The 26,699-nt window shown below is 44.4% G+C and overlaps 1 protein-coding gene across 2 annotated transcripts; it reads right to left on the minus strand.

Moving 5' to 3' along the window:
- Positions 1-1,614: 1,614 nt before the first annotated feature.
- ACBD7 (acyl-CoA binding domain containing 7) lies at positions 1,615-26,202 on the minus strand. 2 transcript variants are annotated; one of them, XM_047067323.1, is made up of 4 exons: positions 26,143-26,202; positions 1,973-2,090; positions 1,769-1,831; positions 1,615-1,688 (listed from the first exon to the last, which is right to left on the minus strand). In XM_047067323.1, the coding sequence occupies exons 1-4, from the start codon at positions 26,200-26,202 to the stop codon at positions 1,615-1,617; spliced, it is 315 nt and encodes a 104-aa protein (XP_046923279.1). The 2 variants fall into 2 exon arrangements, with proteins under 2 accessions (XP_046923279.1, XP_046923280.1); XM_047067324.1 differs by lacking the exon at positions 26,143-26,202 and adding an exon at positions 10,670-10,681.
- Between the last annotated feature and the right edge of the window lie 497 nt (positions 26,203-26,699).

The following is a 26,699-nucleotide window of genomic DNA, read 5'->3' on the forward strand; positions in this document are numbered from 1 at the left end:
GGTGCGCCTTCTCGGCCGCCTCTCCTCCCGGTGAAGGCGAAGTCACATGGGAATAGCTCTGGGAGCTTCCAGGCCCTCGATTAGAAGGAGCGGCCCCGTTGTTGCTGACGTCTTCATTTTCTTGGATTTGGACGCTGACGTCATCATCGAAGACTCCTGACTATCTTTAGGGAAGATTTAGTAGAGATGAGAATCATCTCTACTTTCCAAAATTTTCCGGAATAGGAATCGACTAGATTCTTTTTTTCATTAAACTTGTTATTTTGAGATAACTGTATATTCACATGTTATTGTGAGAAATAATACAGATCTACCCCGTTGCCCCCAGTGGTAACATGTGCAAAACTCAGTGTAATGTTACAGCTAGATGTTCACTGTGAGTTGAGGGACAGAACATTCCATCCCCACAGGATCCCTTCTGCTGTTCTTTAAAGCCACACCTACCTCCCTATTCCATCCTCTGTGGCAATCACTATTCCGTCCTCTATGTCTGCCATTTCAAGAACGTTACATAAATGGAATCATACACAGCGTAATCTTTTGAGACTGGCTTTTTCACTTCCCTGGAAATTCATCTAGTCAACCTAGGTTGTTTGTTTTCTTGTTTTTTTTTTTAAAGTCACATGAAATGAACTGTCCCTCACTGGTCATAGCATACCAAATGCACACCCTTATCCAGGGAATAGAGTTACACTGGTTTTGATGATGTTTATCCTATGCAATCTCAGACAGATTCGAGAACTGCTAAAAGAAAGCCACCTTCCTCCAGGGAAGCTGTGTGCCCACAAGAAAGACTGAGGATTAGGCCAATATGATATTCCAGACTCTGCATTTTCACTACGATACAAATTGAGCTTAAGAGGCGGAGTAGTTGTAGGTTTATTATCACTAGATACTACATTTGATTTTTTGGTTTGTCTTAAATGTAGAAATTTAGAGAAAAAATAGTTGGTAGTTTTTTTCTTTCTTTGAATAGTCATCGACTCATAAGTTTCTTTTTAAAATTTTTAGCTTATTTGTTGTTAGGCTTTTCAGAACGTGTGCTTTAAACTAAAATATGATGATTACAGTTTCCTCATTCAGTTCTTACAACCCTGTGAGACTGATTTTCCCCCTACTCTATAGAGGAGGCTGATTAGCGAGGTTACATAATTTGCCTCAGTCACCTAGTAAAGAATTACAGAGTAAGGACAAGAACCACAGATGTCTATGGTTGACGAAGGCCCCAGGTCAGTGAGAATCCCAAAGCTACACGGTGCAACAAAGGAAAAACCTTGTTACTCGTTCTTAATAAACTGTTTTGATTATACACCAATAATGTTAACTCTCTGTAGAAAAACTGGTAAGCCAAAAAAAAAAATTGTTAATGTTTTTGTGCACATACTACTGGAGCAAAAAAATTTTTTTAAAAGAACTTTTACAATCATCTGGTTTAGGCAAGTAAAATTTCATTACATAACACAGTTTCAGTGTACCACTAATTAAGGATTACAATTCATGTTAATGGCAAAAATATTCACGACATGTAGAGTTAACCGTGCATTTCTTATCCAGATGTTAGGTCATGATAGCGTTATGAAGGTTTCAAAAGAAAAACTTTCTCATAGCCGAATTTTAAATTCCGTATTTTTCTATCAGCTCTTTTGCTTTAGCAATGTACGCACTCATGGCATCTTCCTTCGATAACCCTAGAAAGACAAGACAGATTATCTCACTGATGTATCGGGCAGTTAAGAAAGTTTATTTCACTTATTAAAGAATTAACAACCTTTTTGGAGGTTCCATGCTTCCCATTTAGCCTTGCCTTTTAAATCTAATATTCCTGGACACTCTGCCAAAAGAAGGACAGATACATTTTCAAGGTTATTTTTCACTCTATACTTCTAACAAACATTGTTCAAATGAAACTTATCATTATTTTTAAATATATTATTTAAAAATATTAACATACATATACATATATATGAAATACCAATATTAATGTCGCCAACTACAGATTGTTTGTAGAGCCCATAGAGTTCTTTCAGTTCTCCGTCATTTGGCCGTGTTTTCATCTTCTTCACATCTTCGGCGATTCTATCAAAATCAGCCTAGAACAAAAGGAAAAAAAGGTGCATGGTGCATTCACTAACTTTCGGCAGGCCCATCTATCTTGGGGGCATCTACCACCAAACACCGGGAACTCAAAAAGAAAGAGGAAGCTTTCAAACAGAATTGGAACCATTACAGTCTGGCTCCACCAGAACTATCGTTTACAGATACCTCTCCTGGTACCTGATAAACAGAAAAGATAGGGACAACTATATAAAATTCTTAATTATGAGCATTCTTTTTTTTAATGTTCATTTATTTATTTTTGAGAGAGAGAGAGAGAGAGAGAGAGAGAGAGAGAGCATGCATAATCAGGGAACAGACAGAGAGAGACACAGAATCTGAAGCAGGCTCCAGCCTCCAAGTTGTCAGCTCAGAGCCCGATGTGGAGCTCGAACTCACAAACCCTGAGGTCATGACCTGTGCCAAAGTTGGATGCCTAACTGACTGAGCCACCCAGGCGCCCCAATACTAAAAATTCTTAATACTGAAAATTCTAAAAACTGAAGAAGACACAAATAAATGGAAAGCTATTCTATGCTCATGAATTGGAAGAAATAATTTTGTTTAAATGTCCCTACCACCTAAAGCAATCTACAGATTTGTCGAAGCCAATCCCTATCAACATTCTAATGGCACAGTTTACACAGAAAAAAAAAAAAAAAAAACAACCTTAAAGTTTGTATAGAACAGTGAAAGCAACCTTGAGAAAGAAAAACAAAGCTGGAGTCATCACACTTCCTGACTTGCAACTACTGTATATTACAAAGCTAGAGTAATCAAAACAGTATGGTACTGGCCTAAAAACAAACAGATCAATGAAACAGAACAGAGAGCCCAGAAATAAAAGCATGCGTATACGGTCAATTAATTTTTGACAAAGAGCCAAGAATGTAGAATGGGGGAAAGGTCACTCTCCTCACCAAATGGTGCTGGGACCACTTGACTGCCACATACAGAAGAATGAAACTGGACCACTATCTGACACTATGCACGACCCAAAGTGGATTTAAAGTAAGGTCAAGTAAGACCTTTGGTTTAGACCATAAAACTCCTAGAGAGAAAATATAGGGGGCAGACACTGGTCTCGGCAATGATCGGATCTGACACCAGAAGCAAGGGCAACTAAAACAAAAATAAAGACGTGAGACTCCGTCACACTGAAAAGTTTCTACAAGGTAAAGAAAAGCATCAACAAAATGAAAAAGCAACCTATGGAATGGGAAAAAATATTTGCAAATCATGTATCTTTAAAAAGTGCTTAATACTGTTGGTGGGAATGCAAATTGGTACAGCCACTCTGGAAAAGTGTGGAGGTTCCTCAGAAAATTTAAAATAGATCTACCCTATGACCCAGCAGTAGCACTGCTAGGAATTTACCCAAGGATACAGGAGTACTGATGCATAGGGGCACTTGTACCCCAATGTTTATAGCAGCACTCTCAACAATAGCCAAATTATGGAAAGAGCCTAAATGCCCATCAACTGATGAATGGATAAAGAAATTGTGGTTTATGTACACAATGGAGTACTACGTGGCAATGAGAAAGAACGAAATATGGCCTTTTGTAGCAACGTGGATGGAACTGGAGAGTGTGATGCTAAGTGAAATAAGCCATACAGAGAAAGACAGATACCATATGGTTTCACTCTTATGTGGATCCTGAGAAACTTAACAGAAACCCATGGGAGAGGGGAAGGAAAAAAAAAAAGAGGTTAGAGTGGGAGAGAGCCAAAGCATAAGAGACTCTTAAAAAATGAGAACAGGGGCGCCTGGGTGGCGCAGTCGGTTAAGCGTCCGACTTCAGCCAGGTCACGATCTCGCGGTCCGTGAGTTCGAGCCCCGCGTCGGGCTCTGGGCTGATGGCTCAGAGCCTGGAGCCTGTTTCCGATTCTGTGTCTCCCTCTCTCTCTGCCCCTCCCCCGTTCATGCTCTGTCTCTCTCTGTCCCAAAAATAAATAAATGTTGAAAAAAAATTAAAAAAAAAAATGAGAACAAACTGAGGATTGATGGGGGGGTGGGAGGGAGGGGAGGGGAGGGTGGGTGATGGGTATTGAGGAGGGCACCTTTTGGGATGAGCACTGGGTGTTGTATGGAAACCAATTTGATAATAAATTTCATATATTGAAAAAAAATAAAAAATAATGCAAAAATGAAATAAAATAAAAAATGCTTAATATTTAAAAAATATAAAGAACTCATACCACTCGATAGCTTTAAAAAAATCAATTAAACAAAATGGGAAAGGAAGGCAAATGGAGAGGGTCCGATCTGCACAGATCCTCTCGCACCTCGTCACTAGTGATGTGGGTGGAGAGCCAGCCCGCCCAGCGTAGGAGGTGGAGCACAGAGCACCCTCTGGGGGAGGACCCAGAAGCAGGGCATCACCTGGGGGTGGGGGGTGGGATGGTAGGGGAAGCGGAGCACCCCCTGGGGGAGGAGAAGGAGGCGCAGCCCAGCAGCAGGGTAGCAAGTGGAGCTCCCTTTTGGGGAAGGCTGAGAAGAGGAGCGGTGGTTGGGCTTCAGGTGGGGCGTCAGGGGTGCGCACTGATAAAGGGCTTCAGAAGAAGGCAAAAAGAAAAAGAAAAAGAAAACCCCTCCCAGATAACATTCCAGACAAGTTAACTACAGCTGGCCAGACAACATAAAGAAGTCATCAGGAAAGTTGAAAGAAGCTCATTTGCAGAAGAAAAATGAAAAATACAAAAAAAGAAACGATTCCCAGAAAGCTGAAGAGAAAGCCTAAAAAGTACAGTCTAGAATGAAAGCTACTTGCTCTAAGGCTGGAAGATCAGGATCTGAGAGATTCAAGACAACAAGCAGGGAAAGCCTTTAGACAGAATTCTTCGTATGGTCCCAGAACCGACAGAACCGTTGTAAATAAGTGCCTGTCTCTTGAAAAGAAGAGGTCACCAGTGAGAAGGGCCGCAGCCCAGTTGCTGAATAATGCTTGGGGAACGCAGAAAAAACAAAATGCCAAATGGTTTAAAAGACAGTGGATGAAAAAAATTATGTTAATTAACTTGAATTTAAATAAATAAGTTAAAAATAAATAAATAAAATGGAGACAATAACAAAAAAAAAAGATGGCAGATGATCAGAAACATGAAAACTAAGAAAATCAAGGCTAAATGAAGAATGAGAGCTTGTCTGTGTAGAACTTAGTTATGTAGTTTAGAGAATTTTTCTGAAAAAAATCCAATACATCCTTATAAATTAAGAAAAAATAAATAAGACATAGAGATGGCCAACAGACACATGGAAAGGTGCTCAACATCACTCATCACCAGGAAATGCACATCAAAGCCACTATGAGATATGACCTCACTCTTATTAGGACGGTTAAAATCAAAAGACAAGAAATAGTGTTGGTGAGACCTTGGAGAAAAGGGAACCCTCCCGCGCTATGGGTGGGAACAGAAACTGGTGCAGCCACAGTGGAAAACAACAAATTAAAAATCCAGCTCCCACGTGATCCAGCAATTCTACCTCTGGGTGGAAGCAAAACCCGTCTCACAGCGATGCTGGCACCCCCACGGTCACGCCCAGTGGTTTTGGTTTTTGCTCTTCACAAGAGTCAAGACATGGAAAGTACAAGTTGGGTGTCCTATCAATGAGGTTTTGGGGTGATGGAGGGGGTTCAGAACCGATGGCCGAGAAGGAATTCTTGAAGAGGCGCAAAAGGGTGATTATTATTAAAGCACGGGGACAGGACCTGTGGGCAGAAAGAGCAGCACTGGGGTTGTGAACAGTGACTGGTTATACACTATGGAGATGGGGGAGGTAAAGTCAAGAGGAAGTGTTTTTTTTTTTTTAATGTTTATTTTTTTTCGAGAGGCAGACAAGTGCGAACAGGGGAGGGGCAGAGAAAGAGGGAGACGCAGAATCCAGAAGCAGGCTCCGGGCTCTGAGCTGTCAGCAAAGGGATTTCCAGATGCTAAAGAAGACTCATAGATCACTGGAGGCCTAGCTATTGTCAAGCTAAGGTTGTGTTTCCCTCTAGCAAAGCATTAACATTAGGAAAGTAGGCAGTCCCTGGACTTTAGGCTACTGATAAGATTGCCTTTTTCTTGTGATATTACTACTAAAATATTTGTAAATTGAGGGAGACTCTATCAGTCTAACCATTTATCTTCTGTCCTTTCCTTTGTTCTTGGGCAGCCAGGAGTGTCTGAGGAATGTCACACATATCCCACCTGGAGTGGCAAGGGGGGGTGGGTTGTGCTAGCTTGTGCTTGACCCTCAGCTTGCCTTATGGTCCCTCATCACAATGATGGATGAATGGATAAGGAAAATATTATACAGACACTTACACACACATCCTGGAATATCATTCAGCCATAAAAGGGAAGGAGATCCTGCCATGAGCAGCAACAAGGATGAGCCCTGAGGGCATTATGTGAGGTGAAGTCAGACAGAGGCCAACAAATACTAAAGGACCTCACTTGTATGTGGAATCTAAGGTCACTAAACTTAGGGAAAAGGAGGACAGATTGGCAGTTACCACAGGTGGGGATGAAGGGTGGGGAAAATGGATGAATGTGGTCAAAAGGTGGCAAAAAAAATCGATCAAGAGAAATTTCAACCCACATTTCTTGTAAGTTTAAAGCATACAAATATAACTTTTTAAAAACAACATTACACTTAGTGCAGCTTTGTTGATCCCCCTCATGGACGCTTCCCCCTCTCCTTCCTCAATCCACCCTTTGCCATTTGCAATAGCTTTGCTACCAACCAGTCTTTGTCTAGCGCTTTCACCACCTGGTTCCTCTTTGCCCAACTCCCAAAGATCGTCAGGCTGGCCAGCAGCTCCCCGTTGACATATTCTGCACAGAGGAATGTCTATGGGCTCCCAGGATTTTTAAAAAGATTTTGTTTTATATTTTACTTAAGTAATCTCTGCCCCCAGTGTGGGACTCGAACCCATGACCCTGAGATCAAGAGCTGCCCGCACCACAGACTGAGCCAGCCAGGAGGCCCCTATGTGCTCTTAGCTTTATCCCTTGTCTTATAACCTCTTCGTTTCTCTAAAAAGGGCTCTGGCAACTATTTCCTTAATAGAATTTTTCTATTCTTTAAAAAAAATAAATAAACGTTATTTTATCTTGTGTTATTTAAATCAGGGATAAGCAGGGGCGCCTGGGTGGCTCAGTCGGTTGAACGGCCGACTTCGGCTCAGGTCATGATCTCACAGTCCGTGAGTTCGAGCCCCGCGTCGGGCTCTGGGCTGACAGCTCAGAGCCTGGAGCCTGTTTCAGATTCTGTGTCTCCCTCTCTCTGACCCTCCCCTGTTCATGCTCTGTCTCTCCCTGTCTCAAAAATAAATAAACGTTAAAAAAATAAATCAGGGATAAGCAGGAAATGTCACCGGCCTGGGTATCAAACAAGAAAAGCTCAAGAAGGCATTCCACCCCCACCCCCATTTTCTTTCTCCAATGCAGAGCTGCCTTTGATCCAAATATCCAAAGTCCCAGTACAGAAAGTGGATAGCCCCAATGTAATGTCAGAACCTCAGTGATCTCAGCAGAGGTGCTGGATAAAGTTTCCTCCAGCGCCAAAGACAGAACAGTAGCACAACTAGGACAGTTGTTTCGTCGTGAACAAAAATCACTTGTAAATCAGAGAGACTGGGTTCTCCAACCTAAATAACCTGGAAAATGGCCCAGCCTCCTAATTAATCCCTACAAGGGTCTAAGAAGCATGGGTGCATGTGACAAGGGTCATACACCCTGCCTTCTCTTTCCAAGTTTCTTTCTAGGAAGTTGCCAACTGCTTTCAACAATGTCATGGTTAAGAACACAGGCTTTAGGGGTGCCTGGATGACTCAGTCAGTTGAGTATCTGACTCTTGATTTTGGCTCAGGTCATGATCTCAGGGTCGTAAGATCAGGCCCCACATCGGGCTCCGTGCTGAACACAGGGCCTGCTTAGGATTCTCTCTCCCTCTACTGCTCACGTGCACTCTCTCTCCCAAAAAACAAAAACAAAAACAAAAACAAAACACTGGCTCCAGAGCCAGACTGCCCCAATTAGAATCTCAGCTTCACCTCTTAAGAGCTATGTGTCCTTGGAAGTTATTTAACCTGTGTCTGTTTTCTCAGCCAGAATATGGGACAATAATACTACCTATCCACAAGGTTGTTGGCAAGATTAATCAGGTTAACACATGTAAAACAGTTACTTAAGTTTATTTATTTACTTGGGGGGGGGTGTGGAGAGGAGAGAGAGAATCCCAAGTAGGCCACACACTGTCAGTGCAGAGCCGACGTGGGGCTCAAAGTCACGAACCATGAGACATGACCTGAGAGAAAGTCAACAGTTGGACGCTTAATCAACTGAGTCACTTAGGCGTCCCAACACATATAAAATATTTTAAATAGTGCCTGGGACATGGTGAGTGTTTAACAAAGGCTACCATTATTATTTTAAGTCTCTTTGTGGGGAAAAAAAAACACCTAATGCTAGAGAAAACTTATTCACAATGAAAAATATGTTGATTTAACAAATAATACCAAATTGTCTTTATACACTCAGCTTTATAAGCCATGTAGAAAAAATAAAGACCAGCAAGAAGTATACTAAAATATGCAAACAGTAATTGCCTCTGATTATTGGTAAGTTTTCTGGTGTTTTACCACTTTCTATACTCTCCAAATGTTCTATAGTGTGCCCCTCTTGTGTCTATAATCAGGACAAAATGAAAATGCTCCATAAGTGCCCACGGCTTCCTAAGGGCCAGGCAGGGCTATTCAGAGGCATAGGGATCTTTGCCTCCAGATTTGCTTGCTGTAAGGTCTTATGCCCTTTCCCAGTGACAGAAACCCAATTCCCCTTGGCAAGCCAAGCCTTGAGGAGAATTCTAAGGATTCTCAACAACCATGCTAGGTCCCTGCCTTCCAGGAAGGAACTTCTGGAAAAGCATTCCTCATAATGTGGGGGAACATGGAACCATTTGATAACCTAATGAAACGCTTGGCCCTCTTTACAAGAGGTCAGCCCCTGACACAGTTTCACACACATCTTCAAGGATCCCCCTTTCTTCTCCCTTCCAGGGTAGAGAAGCCCATTCCAGAGCAGGGACCAAGATCATTCTTTCCATCCAGCGTGCCATTTTGTGGGGCCACAACTTGATACATTCCTGCTCCATGGTGTGGCTCCCATGTACCCTCTCTATGGGGCCCTTCCCAGTGCAACCATGAGGAGCTCAAGTGGGAAGAGCACTGGCCTCACATCAGGATCTTGGGTTTGAATTCTAGCTTTGAGAGACAATGCCATGGGACTCTATGCTAGCAACAAAGTTCTTGTGATTCAGACTCCGCCCTCCCCGCACCTTAACCTCAGGGGGAAGGTGTTAAGATTAAATGCCATTAAGAAAGCACATATTCTTGATTTCATTCTGTTGACTCTGCCCAGCCAGAGCTCATCACTTGGATCATACTACTTAATGCATGTACTGAACACCTATGATGCGCCAGGCCTTTGCCAGGCACATGGGGACGAAACAGGGCAGCCGGCGCCCAAGGAGCTCGGGCTCCAGTGGGAGATGAGCAAGTCAACAGTGATCACGTGATACTTGCTATAGTGGAGGAGCTGCAGGCACTCTGGGGACACAGAGGACAGAGTGTCAGCGGGCGTGGAAGAAGCCTTCCCAGAGGACATGGCGCTTAGCCCAAGCCCGAGGGATCAGCACCCGAAGGACGGACAGGGGCTTGGAAGGGGGCTCAGAATACAGTGATAGGTACAGGAACAAAACTGTATACACATAAGAGTATAATCGAATCAGTGTGTGTATATACACACTTATACCATGCACATGTATCTATGTATACATGCACCTGTATGTGCAAGCACGTACAGGCATATATATATACACGTACACATTTTTCACACATACTAGAAACGAATCCATCGTGTTAGCAGTGGTTGTCATTTGGGTGAAGGAATTCCTGATGGCCTTTATTTACATTAGTTCTCTTTCCCCAAAGTTCCCACCCTGAACATTTACTTTTTTCGCATATCAGCAAAACAGTATTTTTTATTGTAGTTTTACAGCTCTCTGCTGCCCAAAACAACTTTTGCCTGAGAGAGGCCCCTGGCCGTACCAAGGAGCGAGGCGGTGCGGGTGGGACCCCAGCCGCCCTCGCCTCCATTTCTCAGATGGGAAGAACTGGAGGGGCAGGGCCGCCTGGTCCTCCCGGAGCAACTCGGTGTCTGCCCTCCTGGGAACGTGAGCCTACTTGGCGTTTAACCAATCCCCGGGGTTCGCAAGGGTTGCCATAGGGAGCCCCGGCTCGCCATCCATAGATGGCACCGGTGCGGTCCCCACTGTCCTAAGTGGACGCTCGCGAAGCAGGTGGGAGTGTCCTCGGGGTCACAACGGACAATTCGGGGCGGGCGGGAGCGGGGATGAGGGAAGGGGAGGAAACGGGGGCAAGAGCACTGCAGGCAGCAACTGTGCCAAGTTCCAGGTCCGAGCGGCCCGCCGGCCAGGAGCGTCACGCTTGCCACACGCCCCACCGTAGCGATTCCCTCGGGGGGGGCGGGGGGGACAAACCCTCCCTCACGGCCTTCGACTTACCTGCAGAGACATGGTCACAAAACCCAACCGCAGCCACACTCCCGACGCACACTCACCCAGACCCCGCCCCGCGGCTCCTTAAATGGCGGCGCGCCTCCGCCCGCCAGCTCCCATTGGTCGCGCTCTGGGGCCGGATGGTTCCCATTGGCCATTGGTTCTGGGGGCGGGGCTGAGCTGTGAGCCGCACCTGCCGTGTAGGAGGCAGCCGTCCGGCTCTCCAGCCTCTGCACCCTCGGTTGCGAGCGAGGGTGCAGCGTGGAACTGGAAAGGGAAGGAGCTGGGAATTTAAATGAGTTCCTCTCCGCTCTTGGCTCGCTCCCCAATTCTTTCTCAAGAGACCATTTTCAGGAAATCCAGAGAGGTCTCTGCAGGGCACGGAAATCAGTGGGGATTCCTTTTTGTGTATATATGTAAACCGAGAAACCTGGACTGTAGGCAGTATATTGAGACCTCTCACGTCTCCTCTCCCATCTCTAGGTACAGTTCATCGGCAATGAAAAAGGCGTCTTCTCTTTAAAAAGCAAAAATACGTTCTGAACACGTGCTGCAACCACCCTAACTAGTTCTCAGTTAGGGCAAAGGCACAAAACTACGTGCGTATTCAATTTGAGCCCTTTCGCCAGGGGAACAAATCCAACGTCACCGCAGCTCTACAGATACACAGAATGAGGTTGTGATTCACATTGGATTAATTGTTCAAAGAACTGGAACAGCATTTTCTGGTGATATGAGGAGTTAATTTTCCACTCTTCATTTATGTTTTTATATATTTTTAAATGTTTATTTTTGAGACAGAGCACAAATGGGGAAGGGACAGAGGGGGAGAGAAAGAATCCCAACCTGATTCCACGCTCCAAGCGGGGCGGGAGGCGCTCTGTCCCACAAACCGTGAGATAATGACCTGAGCTGAAATTAAGAGTCAGAGGCTTAACCCACCGAGCCCCAGGTACCCCACCTCCCCCGCCCACCACTACCTCCAACTCTTCATTTAAAAGAAACTTTCGTGGATGACTCAGTTGGTTGGGTGTCCAACTTCAGATCAGGTCATGATCTCACTGTTCGTGAGTTCAAGCCCCCGGATCCGGCTCTGTGCTGAAGCTTGGAGCCTGGAGCCTGCTTTGGATTCTGTGTCTCCCTCTCTCTGCCACTTCCCTGCTAGCACTCTATCTCTCTCAAAAATAAACAGTATTGGGCGCCTGGGTGGCTCAGTCGGTTAAGCGTCCGACTTCAGCTCAGGTCACGATCTCGCGGTCCGTGAGTTCGAGCCCCGCGTCGGGCTCTGGGCTGATGGCTCAGAGCCTGGAGCCTGTTTCCGATTCTGTGTCTCCCTCTCTCTCTGCCCCTCCCCCGTTCATGCTCTGTCTCTCTCTGTCTCAAATAAACATTAAAAAAAAAAGAAACAATATTAAAAAAAAAAAAACTTTCATGGAGCCAGGTGCCCAGAAGAACTGACAAATTCAGGATTTAGAAAGTTACTGACTTGAAACGTCTAACAATACAACATATAACCATTCAAGAGATGGGAAAGATAGGCCCTAAAACACTTTAGCTTGTTTTTTTTTTCATTTTAGCTTGTTTTTGCATAAAACTACATTTAAAAAAATATTTGCTTGTCTTTTTCGTGTAAATCCCTTGGTTTTTAAATTTTCTCCTTGAAAATTTTTTCATGGTGTAATCAATGAATTTCCAAGTAAAAGACAAAAAGCTAATGTTAACAAAACGCACTGGCCCGGCTTTTTTTTGGTTTTTAGTTTTTAAATTTCCAGGTGATGGGAAATGCACTGTGGGGTACAAAGGCAAAAGGCAGCTTCAGGACAGTGAGTGCTTTCTCAGCTGGGGAAGCCCTCAAGTGTTCCAGTAGGGAAATATGGGGTGAGGGCCAGTATCCGTGTGGACCTGTAGCTGAGACATTTGGGCATTGTAGTCATTATAAGAAATCAGGAAAAGAAGGGCCTCTGACTCCTCCGGGTCATGATCTTGAGGTGCGTGGGTTCGAGCCCTGTGTGGGGCTCTGTGCTGACAGCTCCCAGGCTGAGCCTGCTTGGGATTCTGTGTCTCCTTCTCCCTCTGCCCCTCCCCCACTTGCGCTCTATCTCTGTCTCTGTCTCTCTCTCAAAAATAAACATTTTTTAAAAATCAGGAAAAGGGGAAAGGGAAGGTACGCTGTGCTGTTTTATTATCTAATGTTAAGAACTCTTTTCAAAGCATGTTCTCTTGAGTTGCCCTCCTCTGACCAGAGGCTAGAGCCACGGTGCCTTGTTCCAAGGAACAAAAAGAAAGAAAAGACAATGGATATATTGATGTCTCTGTCCAGTGATAATAATATACTAGGTACAGTGAAAACCCAGCTTTCTGGAGCCCTTAGGAAGTGAATCAATTTGGACAACCAAGTTCTTTTTTTTTTTTTTTTACTATATTGTTAAATATTGATTACAGATCAATATACATACATACACTCATATATATGTAAAATTTTAAAAATAAAGGGCACATTTATGAAACTACCACCAGTTTAAGAAATAGAACATTACCAGGGTGCCTGGGTGGCTCAGTTGGTTAAATTGACTTCGGCTCAGGCATGATCTCACAGCTCATGAGTTAGAGCCCTACTCCAGGCTCTTTGCTGGCAGTGCAGAGCCTGTGTGGGATTCTCTCTCTCTCCCTCTCTCTCTCTGCCCCTCCCCACTCATGCCCTCTCTCTCTCTCAAAATAAATAAGTGGACATTAAAGATTTTTTTTAAATAAATAGAACATTATCCTTACCTTTGTGACTCCCTTGATTCCATTATATCCTATCTTCCCCATTCATTCATTCAAATAGTTACTGAGTGCCCACTATGAGCAAGGCACTGTTTTAGGTTCTTGAAAGACATTAGTCAACAGAACAAACAAGAATCCCCATCCTTGCATTACATTCTGGTAGGGCATTGCAGACAATACCATATATAATAAGTGAATTCTATAGTCTATTAAAAGATTTTAGATTATAAGTGCAATTAAAAAAATTTTTTTAAGTTTATTTATTTATTTTTGAGAGTGAGAGAGCGAGAGCATGAGAGGGAGAGACAAAATCCCAAGCAGGCTCAGTGCTCTCAGCACAGAGCCCGACATGGGGCTCGATCTCAGGAACCAGGAGATCATGACCTGAGCTGAAATAAAGAGTCGAACGTTCAACCAACTCAGCCACCCAGATGCCCTGATAAGTGCAATTTTTAAAAAGAGCAAAAGAGATGGTAAGTCTTTTTTTTTTTTTTAATTTGAATCCAAGTTAATTAACATATAATGTAATAATGATGTCAGGAGTAGAATTTAGTGATTTATCACTTACATATAACACCCAGTGCTCATCCCAACAAATGCCCTCCTTGATGCCCATCCCCCATGTAGCCCAACCCCCCACAAACCCCTCCAGCAACCCTCAGTTTGTTCTCTGTATTTAAGAGTCCCTTATGCTTTGCCTCCCTCTCTGTGTTTATCTTATTTTTCCTTCCCTTCCCCTATGTTCATCTGTTTTGTTTCTCAAATTCCACATATGAGTGAAATCATATGATACTTCTCTTCCTCTGACTGCCTTACTTCACTCAGCATCCGTCTTGTTGCAAATGGCAAGGTTTCATTCTTTCTGATTGCTGAGATGGGCAGTCGTGGGTATGTGGGGTAGAAGAGGTGACCTGCAATGGTAAGTAGGGAACACAGGGCAGGTCTCTTTGAGAAGACGGCACTTGAGTAAAAGCTTGAAGGAGGTGAAAGAGCTGATCAGGAAGACCCCCTAAGAGCTGCATCCAATACAGAGACCCTCAAGAGTGAGCTTCCCTGGCAGGTGTGAAGAACACCAAGGAGCCAGTGTGGCCAGAGCAGAGGAGCAGAAGAGGCCACGGAATAGAAGATGGAAACCGGACAAGACCTTGCACAGAGGCATTTGGGGTTAAATGGGAGTGAAACAGAACCACTGAAGAGTTTTGAGTGCGATCTGCCAAGATACCACTACTTTTTAAAGGGATCACTCTTGTTGCTGTGTTGAAAATAGATTGCAGGGAAACAAGGTTGGAAGCAGAATCTTTACCATAATTATAATCCAGGGAAGAACTTACGGGGTGTCTCAAACTCAGGTGGTAGTAGTGAGAAGTACCTCAGATTCTGGATATATTTTGAAGGTAAAGTCAACAGTAGTCCCTCAAAGATTCTACATGGGATGTGAAGGAAAGAGAGGAGTCGGGATAATTCCAAGAGTGTTGGCCTGAGTCACTGGGAGGCCCACTGGTGGAGTAGGTTTGGCGGGGAGCAAAGATCAGAAGTTTAGTTCTGGACATGTGAGTTTTGAGATATCAGACATCCAAGTGAGATGTCAAATAGGCACTTGGATATCAAGTCTAGTTTGGGCGGGGTACATTAATGTGGTACTCATGAACAGAGAGATAGTATTTAGAACCCTCGGACTGGGTGACTCTAGAAACTGAGTGTATATAGATGAAGAAAGAGGATTGAAGACTAAGCCATGGGAAATCGCAACATTAAGAGCTTGGAAAGGAGAGGAAGAATGAGCGTAGGAGACAGAGAAGAAGTGGTCATTGAGTAAGAGAAAAACCAAGAGAATGTGGTGTCCAGAAAGCACATCAAGTGAGAAAGCATGTCAGGGCGGAGGAGGACTGAGAGTTATCGATTGGATCTTGGTCATTGTCAAGATCACTGACAACTTGGAGAGAGAAGTTTCAGTACAGTGGTGGGGGACAAAGGCTGATTAGAGTGTGTTTAAGAAAACACCAGGTGTGGCGCACCTGGGTGGCGCAGTCGGTTAAGCGTCCGACTTCAGCCAGGTCAGGATCTCGCGCTCCGTGAGTTCGAGCCCCGCGTTGGGCTCTGGGCTGATGGCTCGGAGCCTGGAGCCTGTTTCCGATTCTGTGTCTCCCTCTCTCTCTGCCCCTCCCCCGTTCATGCTCTGTCTCTCTCTGTCCCAAAAATAAATAAACGTTGAAAAAAAAGAAAATTCTAAAAAAAAAAAAAGAAAACACCAGGTGTGGCGCACCTGGGTGGCTCAGTCGGTTAAGCATCCAAATTTGACTCAGGTCATGATCAGATTTGACTCAGGTTTGTGAGTTTGAATCCGGCATTGGGCTCTGTGCTGACAGCTCAGAGCCTGGAGCCTGCTTCCAATTCTGTGTCTCCCCTGCTCACACTCTGTCTCTCTCTCTCTCAAAAATAATAAAAACATTAAAAAAATTTTTAAATAAAATAAAAAAAGAAAACACAAGGTGCAATTATATAATCGTTTTTTTGGACTCTCCCTTTGTTTATCCCTCCACTCATGTCACACTGTCTTAATTATTAAATCCTACCTATTTTGTTCATCTTCACAAAGCGTTGTTCTGACACTTTGCTCTTCCCTCTAAACTCTAACATCCATGAGTCATGTTCCACAAAAGAAAATTCTTGAATTTTTCTTAGAATTGCATTGAAAAGCCACATCAGTTGGGTGGGGGAGGAGAAGCAGATATTTTTGTGACAGAGTTTCACTATTCATGACTCATATCTTTTTCAATTAGTTTTCTTTAATGTTTTCAGAGAGTTGTCCAATTTTCTCCATTAAAGGTCTACACATCTTATGTGTATTTTTTTTTTTTTTTTAAGTAGGCTTCATGCCCAGCACAGAGCCCAACTCGGGGCTTGAACACACCGTCCTGAGATCAACACCTGTGCTGAGATCAAGAGTCCGATGCCTAACTGACTGAGACACCCAGGAGCCCCTTAAGGGGATTTATTTCTAAGTATCTTTATAATTTTTTTATTATGTTATAGATGAAGTCTTTAAAAATTTTGCATTGTTCATCCTTTTGTAACTGGTACAGAGAAAGGGAATTGATTGTTGTCTATTGACTCTTTATCCAGCAGCCTTGATAGATCTCTTAAGTTTTAATTACTTTTCAGTAAACGATTTGGGGTTTTCTATTTATCAAACAATAGTCTATGAATGATGATAGTTTTACTTAGTCCTTTGCATTCCGCAAATCTTTCTTTTCCTTGCCTTTCTGCACTAGCCAGGACCTGAGTATAATAATGGCCAGGAATAGTATATGGTTCCTTAAAGGTAACGTGTTCAGTGTTTCACCATCAAATGTGATATGTTCACTGCAGCTGGCTTATTTTGATGGATATACATGTTTTAGTGGGTTAAGGAGGTTTCTTCCTATTTGTAGTTTGGCAAAACTTGTTTTCATAAATGGATGTAGAATTTCATCAAAAGCTTTTTTTAATGTCTCTGTTGGGATTGGGATGATCATATGTTTCCCCTTTAATCTTTTCAAGAGAGCTTACATGAATTGATTTTCGATTGTTAAACCAACCTTGCATTCCTTATTAATTTTGACTTGAACTTGATGAAATGTTTCTCTTTTTTTAAATACATGACTGGACTGTGAGTTATATTTTGAGGGATTTTTCATCCATCTTTATTTTGTAACTTCCCTTCCTCATACTGTCTTGTTTTGTTTTGGTTTTTTTTTCCTGTATCAGCATTATGCCGGCACATAAAACGAGCTGGGAAAGCATCCTCCTGTCTCTGCGTTCTGGAATAAATTGTGTAGAATGAAGAAAATTACAAATGAGAGAAGGTCGCACAGCAGCCAATGACACAAAGGCTGATTTTCTGCTTGCTGCCTCCTTCACTTCCAGTCCCTGAGGTTAAAGCCACTGTCCAAGCACAAGGGAGTCTAATGCTTACCCCACCCATCCCCCAACTCGCGGCCAGAAGGAGCATCCGAAAACACAAGCGGCATTAAGCGTGCATATATCAGGGGCAGCCGAGCTTTCTTATGATAAACTCCGAAGTATTTTTGGCAGCAGACTTTGCGCTAATGCTAGTGAGGCCCTCGGTGAAAGTCACCCGGGAGATTTTTCCCAGAAGAACCCATTAAGGGTTCTGACGCCCTGCCAAACTGCCCTGTGGAAACACCAACTGGCCTCCCCCATGAGCACACGAGAACCGCGGGCCAAGCGCTGCAGAGCTTTGGCGGCTCCGGCACAAAGAAGTCCACAGGGCCTCCGAGGTCTTGCCCAGGTGGGGGGGCCGGTGCCCGCCCCTCCCCTTGTCTCCCTGGAGGCTCCTGGCAGCCTTTTAAAGGTTAAGCTGCGTGGTTTTGGAAGCGATGCTTTTGAATGCCGCAGAGGTGCTGCTGTCCACTTAAGTGGAACTCCACTGAGAGATGGCTGTGAGCGCGTGGACCCTTCTATCCACCGTGCAAAATCCCCTCGGCCGGAGTACGCTGCACACACAGCGGGGCAAATTTCTTCCTCGGCTCCTACTGGCCACTCTCTGTGTGCAGCCCCTGGCCGGTCTCCTGCACCTTCTCACTGGGCTGCATGAAGTTCACGTTCTTTCTACCCCGTGTCAAGTGTAATGAGCACGGCTTGGCCTCCCCACAGGTCTCCTTTATCACCGTTTCTGCTCTCAGTCTGTGAGGTCTGAGTGTCTCCTATCAGTGTTTGCTTTCAGGTTCCTTCTGGCAAACCTGAAACACAGATGTCTCAGTATAAACTTGAACCTGAACCGGCTGAAGAAGTTCTCAGTGGTCCCCTGCCGCCCCCTGCCTCCGGAATGGCTCATCTGTGGGAAGTTGCCAAGGGAGATCGGGTTTCCTCCGGCCACACCCCGGAGGAAATTGGTTCCCTCTGTGGCTTTGCCACTGCTTCTGATGTGTGGACGGAAGAAGTGGCCAAAGGGACACAATTGGGAGTCTGTGCTGGGCTGGGGCACCTGAGAGGTCTGGGGGGCACAGCCCTGAGGCCTGACTGGGCCGTGGCACTTGGGTCCCTGTGGGTGCGGCCTTGTTGGGAGACTGGGGTGCAGAGGTGGAGTGTGGAGGGGAGCACAGGCTGTGGAGGCCCCAGACTCTGGCAGGGTGAGGCTGTCTCTGCCCTTGTGCACGGAGGCCTGGCCGAGGCCAGCCTCCTCCCAAAGCAGGGAATTCAGAAGTTGATTTGTGCTGGTGGAGGGGCCACTGTTTCTGAAGGTGAGGGTGGTCTCTTCCTCTCCAGGCAGGGTGGGGGACTGGTGGAACTTCCACCCTGACACCTGACCGTTGTCAGGTGGCCCGTGTTCTGTGTTGCTCCTCTGAGCGCTCTTAGAGCAGGAATCAGAGGTGAGAACAGCCAGTTCACGGCTACCTCGCTCCGTGTTGCAGACTCCACGCTGTACCTGGTGAGATGAGAAAAGCATGCTGCTGTTGGTTAGCTCAGCCGAAGCCTGGGGTTTCTGGGCCACGACATGGCCCTCCAGCTCGACTCCCTCGTAACTCAGGAGCAAACAGGAGGTCATTGCTTCCTTGTGCTTACGGCCCATCAGCGAGTCTTGATCTCTTCTTTGTGTGAGTCCCGGGCACGATCAACTCACCCAGGCTTCGTTGTAGTCAGGGAGTGGCTCCGCCTAAGGGTTTTCTAGTTCATCTCCATGACCTGTATTCATCCATAGATCTTGGGCTCTAAAGTGCTCTCTTGCTGAGACTGACAATGAGAGATTTCTTGAGCAGTTTTTCACATTTCCTGCATATGTAAAAGGGGATATGGTCTATTCCACTGAGTACTCCTTGGAGGCAGGGGTCCGCTGACCAGTGTCTACAGAACACCCTCAGATTCCACACACCCACCACGGTTCCATCTTATCTGGCCCTGGAGGGGTTCCGGGGCAGCACGGAGAGGGGGCTGCCAAAGGAGACACCCAGCTTGTTGCCAAAGGTGAATTGTGACTGCAGCCAAAGTCTTCAAACTTACCACGTCAGCATCCAAGAACATGCCTTTAAATCTACGGACAACACACTCCTGGTGACCATACCCCACAGACATTATCTGATGGAATTTGCCTGCGGCCTTCTTTTCTTGCAGACTGCCGTGAGCCAGTAGGAACTCAAGTTCCTCTCTTTCACTAGAGTATTCCAGGACAAGGCAGAGTCTGGATCACTTCAAATAATTGTTTTGGGATGGTTCACGGCCTTCCTGATTCTTATTCACAGGATAGTCTCTTGAGTTTGGAGGAGTTCTGCTAAGTCTTGTCAATGATTTTAATGACCACCTCTTTCCTAAGGCAGGATGCGTCGAGCCAACTTCAGCTTGGCCAAGTTAACCTTTGGTGATGGTCTTGAGAGCTGGTGGCTGGCCATATGGATCCTCGTGAGCAGAGACAGCAGAGAGGCCCGGGGGCATGTTGGACTTACTGTTGACTTTGGAGTCAAGGTATCCCAAGGCCAACTTAAAATTGGGAGAAGTTGGTGAGAAGCTTGGCCCACGTCACCTCAAAAGAAAATTCCAGAGTCCACCTGATCAGCTGATCTTTGTAATGGAATCAAAACACAATGCTAGAGGAGCATACAAATAAACAAAACTGAACACTAACAAACTAAGTAAAAGGAGAAGATGAGAAAAAAATTAAAAGGAAGAAATGAGAAAAAAGTAAAGAAAAAAATGAAAATGAGATAAAAAAAGGAATAGTAAAGAAAAATGAGTGAAAAAATAGTATTTAGAGTGGTATTAAGTACATTCATAATGCTGTGTAACCATCGCCAGTATTTCCAATATTTTTTCATCCTCCTAAATAGAAACTCTGTGCCCATTAAACACCTTCTCCTCCCCTTCCCCCCAGCCTTGGTAACCTCTCTTCTATCTTTTAATCTATGAATTTGCCTAGTCTGGGGACTTTATACAGCATAATTGCACAAATGTTTGTCCTTTTGCAACTGGCTTATTTCACTTAGCATAATGTTTTTCAAGTTCATCCATGTTGTAGCAGGTGTACGTTATTCCTTTTTATGGCTGAATAATATTCCATTGTATGTAAATATGACATTCACTCATTCGTTGGTGGACATCTAAATTTTTTCTACCTTTTGGCTCTTGTGGATAAAGCATCTATGGCCATTGTCATACTAGTATCTGTTCAGTCCCTGCTTTCAATTCTTTTGGGTATATCGTAGGAGTGGAATTGCTGGGTTATATCATCATTCTACGTTTTAACTTTTAGAGGAATTGACAAACTGTATTCCACAGCAGCTGCATCATTTTACATTCCAACTGGTGATGTAGTAGGGTTCTGGTTTCACAGTATCCCTCACCAACACTGGTTATTTTCTGCTTTTTTTTTTTTTAATGTTTATTTTATTTTATTTCTTGAGAGAAAGACAGAGTGCAAGCCGGGCAGGGGCAGAGAGAGACGGAGACACAGAATCCAAAGGCGGGTCCAGGCTCTGAGCTGTCTGCACAGAGCCCAAAATGGGACTTGAACCCATGAACCGTGAGATCATGACTTGAGCCAAAGTTGGATGCCTAACCGACAGAGCCAACCAAGCGCCCCTCTGTTGCTTTAATAATAGCCACCCTCATGGATGTGAAGTGGTATCTCATCATGGTTTTGATTTGCATTACCCTAATGATTAAGGATGTTGAGCATCTTTTTATGTGCTTATCGGACATTAGTATATCTTCCTTGGAGAAATGTCTTTTTCAAGTCCTTTGCCCATTTTTGAGTTGGCTTTTTGGGAGACTAACTCACAACCCCAAGATCAAGAGTTGCATGCTCTACCAACTGAGCAAGCCAGGGGCCCCATGGTTTTTTGTTTGTTTGTTTTTGCTTTTTGTGATTGAGTTGTTGTTCTTTATATATTCTGAATATTAGTCCCTTATCAGATATAATTTGCAAAAATATCTTCCCCTGTGGCTTTTTACTCTCTTGATGGTGTCTTTCGATGCACAACATTAATTCTGATGAAGAACCAATTTATCTATTTTTTTTTTGTTGTCTGTGCTTTTGTTGTCAGATACAAGATATCACTGCCAAATGCAATGTCACAAAGATTTTCCCCTATGTTTTATGAGTTTTATGGTTTTGGCTCATAAGTTTGGATCTTTGATCCACTTTGAGTTTCATTTTTCATGAGGTATAAGTAAGGGTCCAACTTCATTCTTATGCATGTGGATATCCAGTTTTCCCAGCACCATTTGTTGAAAAAACAGCTCTTTCCCCATTAAAGGGTCTTGGCCTCCTTGTCAAAAGTTAATTGACCATTTATGTGAGAGTTTATTTCTGGGCTCTCTGTTCCATGTATAAGTCTGTCTTTATACCAATACCACACTGTTTTGATTACTGTAGTTTTGTAGTTCGTTGTTAATATCTGAAAGTGTGAGCCCTCCAATTTTGTTCTTCATTTCCCAAGATTGCTTTGGCTGTTCAGGGGTTCTGTGAGATCTGATATGAATTTTAGGATTAAAAAAAATTTTTTTTTAATATTTATTTATTTTTGAGAGAGAGAGAGAGAGCATGAGCAGGGGAGGGGCAGAGAGAGAGGGAGACACAGAATCCAAAGCAGGCTCCAGGCTCTGAGCTGTAAGCACAGAGCCCAACGCGGGACTCGAACTGATGAACCATGAGATCGTGACCTGAGCTGAAGTCAGATGCTTAACAGACTGAGCCACTCAGGCGCCCCTAGGATTTTTTTAAATTCAACAAAACGCCCATTGGGATTTTGATAGGGATTGCAATGACTCTTTAGGTCACTTTGCGTAGTATTTATCAAGACGAGCACTTCTTAATTGTGGCTGAGCATTTAATCTGGAAGACAAACCACAGACACAAACCTAATGCCTGATTCCTGCCACCAGAGATTATGTTAAAGGCTGTGGGGTGCAAGCACCAGGAGTGACACAGCAGGGCTGAGATCTATTGTCTGAAGCAAAACGGTAACTCTTTTATTTATTTTTATTATATTTTAAAATGTTTTTTATTTATTTTTTGAGAGAGAGCACGTAAGCAGGGGAGGCGCAGAGAGAGAGGGGGACAGAGGCACAAGATAATGACCTGAGCCAAAGTCGGATGCTCACCCAACTGAGCCACTCAGGCGCCCGCTAACTCTCCTTTTAGAGTAGCCTCTGCATAGTGTGTGTGGTGGTCCAGGATTATTCAGGTCCTACTGACCTGTTCGACCTCATCTTTCACTGCTCTCCTTCCTCACATGCACATCCCACCCCCAGCTATCCAGGCCCATGGCTAGCTACCACCCCACTGTCTGGAATGCTCTTCCCCATCTTCTTAACTGGCCAGGCCCTCTTTCAAGACTCGCACCTCCTCCTCCAGGAAGCCTTCAGGGTAAGAATTCTCTTTAGTGTGGGCTACAAGCCTGCAGCCACTTCTCTCCTCTCCTGTCATTCTCACCTTCCTTCCGAGGGCTCCCCCTGCTGCTTGGGTCTCTTTCCCTGTTCTAACAGATCAAGCACACTCCTGCCTCAGGGCCTTAACCTTCCCCCACTCTTCCCCGGCTCAGTCCTCCACTTCCTCCAGGTCTTGGTTGAACCGGCACCTCTCTGCGAGGCCTTTTAGCACCCAGCCCAGCTGAGACACAGAGAGAGAGGGAGACACAGAATCTGAAGCAGGCTCCAGGCTCCCAGCTGTCAGCACAGAGCCCGACGTGGGGCTCGAACTCACGAACCATGAGATCATGACCTGAGCCGAAGTCAGACGCTTAACCACTGAGCCACCCAGGCACCCCAATATAAATGTCTACTTTAAAAAAGTCTAAAATTATAGGTTTATTTTTATGTATATCTATGGTACATTGTGAATAGTTACCTGTAGCTTATTTTGTATCATACAGACACTTTATTTCCAAAATTACTGGTGCTGGCTCTTTAGGACCTATAGAAAATCTAAAGCCTAGATTCCTATCACATTAGGCCTCTGCCCTTAAAAAGAAAACAAAACAAGGGTACCTGGCTGGCTCAGTCAGTGGAGTGTGTGACTCCAGATCTTGGGGTTGTGAGTTTGAGCTCCACATTGGGTGCAGAGGTTACTTTAAAAAAAAAAAAGAAAACCTCAAAAAATAAACAAAACAAAACTCTAATAAATAGAATCTATTAAAAAAAAAAAAGAACATCCCCAGACAGCTCTTTGACCATTTAAGATCTTTCAAATATCTCTTTTTGAATAGGACAGCTCTCCTCCAAGGCCCCCTGCCAACTTTGCATGTCTCCATCTAGCCATGTAGGCAAGGCTTGACTGCAGGGGCAGAATGCCTGAGAACCCTTCTGCAGCGATGGTCCCTATCTTGTGGAAGACTCCCACAAAGGTGTTTCTCTTCGGGGCGCCTGGGTGGCTCCGCTGGTTAAATGTATGACTTCAGTTCAGGTCATGATCTCATGGATCGTGAGTTTGAGCCCTGCATCAGGGTCTGTGCTGACAGCTCAGAGCCTGGAGCCTGCTTCGGACTCTGTCTCCTCTCTCTCTGCCCCTCCCCAACTCTCTCTCTCAAAAATAAACATTAAAAAAAATTTTAAAAAAGGTGTTTCTCTTCCATATCCCTAGTTTTAGTGGAGACTAATGCTTTTCACCTTGCCCCCTGCCCTCTCTGCTCGCCACCTTAGGGTATATATAGCTGCAGGTCTCTGTGTAAGTCTATGAAACTGCTCAGCTGAAGTTTAAAGCTGGCTTGTCAATGCAGTGACCCCATCACTCATGACACCTATGGTTAGTGATCTCTGGGACTAGGGATGTCCCGTGGGCCTAGGGAGGCAGGGAACTGATAAACATGCTGATCTTGCTTTTGCTGTCTCAGAAGTATAATAAATGGCCTACATCCAATTAGATTCTTTTTCTCCTTACTGGCCTTATCTATGGATGTGTGGCACGTCACCATGCTGTTGCTTAGAGATCGCTTAACGGCTTGAAATGTCTCACGTTTAGGTTGCATCTACAGATACCTAATGACACGACTTATCACCAAGGCCCTTAAACCACTCTTACATCACGACAAGCATATAAATCTACCAAGAGTCCAATTCTGGAATTAATGTAAAAAGTAAACTTCATTATTCAAAGACCAAATTGAGGCTTTACAGGGCAAAATAACTGAATAGCTGTCATTACAAGGTTGTATATACAGGGGCGCCTGGATGGCTCAGTCCCTTAAGCATCTGACTTCAGCTCAGGTCACGATCTCACAGTTTATGGGTTCAAGCTCCTTGACCGGCTCTATGCTGACAGCTCGGAGCCTGGAGCCTGCTTTGGATTCTGTGTCTCCCTCCCCGTCTGCCCCTCCCCCACTCACACTCTGTATCTCTCTCTCTCTCTCTCTCTCTCTCTCTCTGTGTCTCCCTCCCCGTCTGCCCCTCCCCCACTCACACTCTGTATCTCTCTCTCTCTCTCTCTCTCAAACATAAACATTTAAAAAAAGGTTCTATATACATATGTACATATATATACATATACACCACGTGAGTTAAAGTGATAATTTGAAGACTATGTGAGAAACATTGAAAAAAGTTATATGGAAAGAAAATCAGAATACAAAATTTAATCTGTATTATTGCACAATTTAAATACATGCACAAACGTGAAACAAATCAGAAAGGAACACTGAAAGGAAATGTGTTTTGAAGTAATTGGGTCACGGGAGAAGCGTTTGGTTTTTTTCTTGCAATGTTTGTGTGATCCAACTTCTTTGAAGTGTGGTTATTCATTTTAGCAAAATTCTTGTGGCAATTATATTGGCAGTCTCAAAATAAAACACATGCACTAAAATCATAGAGGCTATTGTTAATTTTTATTAACTCTTAATTCAGATTGTTCCTAGATTTATCACAGTTACACTTATCCAGCACTTTTTCTGTGCCACTGTGCTAATCATCTTACAGAGATGATCTCTTCTAATAAGCACAACAGGTACTATTTTTATCACTGCATGGAGAGGGTTAATTAGCTTGCTTTAGGAGTCAGATACTTGGCCAGGGATGGAGTTAGGATTTCAATCCAGGCAGCCTGGCCCCAGAGCCATGGGGTGTAAATGGTAGGTAATACTCACAGAGGGAATGCAAACTGAGAAGATGCTACACATCTAACTACACAGTCTGGAACCTTAGGGGGACAAAAATTTATTCACATTTCCTTCCCATCACTCTAGCATTTCAATTAGGTATGTGCGTCTGCATTTCTGTTACAGTTTAAAAGCTAGAGATCTAAGACTACTTTAAAACTGAATGTTGGCAGTTCATCACGAACCAATAAGATTCATTTTGTGAAACAAAAGCCTGTTGTTACACTCAAACTCATTGTAACTTCATTCTTTTTAATCTTTTCAATTGTGATTAAAAAAAAAAATCAAACTGTGCTTTAACCCTGTGTAACCTGCAATAATTTTTGACCCAAGGGAACACGGTTTTTTGTTTTGTTTACTTTATCGCCAGTTGGGCGCTATGTAGGTGACAAAAACTGAAAATACAGGAAATAGATCCAAAAAATGGAAAACAAAACGAGCAGTGAAGAGATTGAGGACGGAAAATGTTTGAGAAAGATGGAGAGAGGAAAAGTAAAGTGGGGGAGGGGCGCTAAATTGGGCTGGAAAAGAGAAAGGAATGGGGTGGGGAGGGAGCAGGCTCTTTAAGTCAGAAGCAGCCTACTTTCTTCTAAGTTCTCGCCACAGCTAAATCAACAGGTTCAGAGGCCTGACCTTGCAAACGTCCTTCAGCTGTTTTGCGGCTGTCCGTGCCTTCCTAGCGACTCCATTCATAACCGTTAGTTACCACTGGTCGGAGTTGCTACGGCGGACATTTGGAGGACTTTTCTGAGCCGCTGTCGCAGAACGCAAAGTCTTCTTTACTCTCTCCTTTCAGGGGGCTCATGATCGCCTACATTGTTGCCTGTAAGCACTTTTTTTTTTAAATCGCAAACCACCCCTCATCCCCCGTTTATCTTGATTTTCCTGGTACTGGGGATGCGACGGAGATGGGGGCACTGGGACAAGGACTAGGGTTTTGCGTCCCCTTAGGCAAGCCAAATACAGAAAAGCGGGAAGAGAGACAGAGCCAACACCGCCAGGCGCTGAAAGGTAGAAACTGGATTAGTAGGGCGTGGGCGACGAGTGAAAAACCAGCCCTCCCGCGACTACCGTAGAAGAGCCCCCAGACCTAGCCTCGGAGACGGTGAGCGGCGGGTTACCACGGCAACCGTGATGTCTCGCGAGACAGACATTGCGCCTGCGCACTGAAGCGATAGGACGCGGTCCTG

The sequence above is a fragment of the Lynx rufus genome, unplaced genomic scaffold, assembly GCF_022079265.1.
Source record: "Lynx rufus isolate CCGP_SWC_20201006 ecotype Redwood Valley unplaced genomic scaffold, mLynRuf1.p SCAF_7, whole genome shotgun sequence".
Lineage (NCBI taxonomy): Eukaryota > Metazoa > Chordata > Mammalia > Carnivora > Felidae > Lynx > Lynx rufus.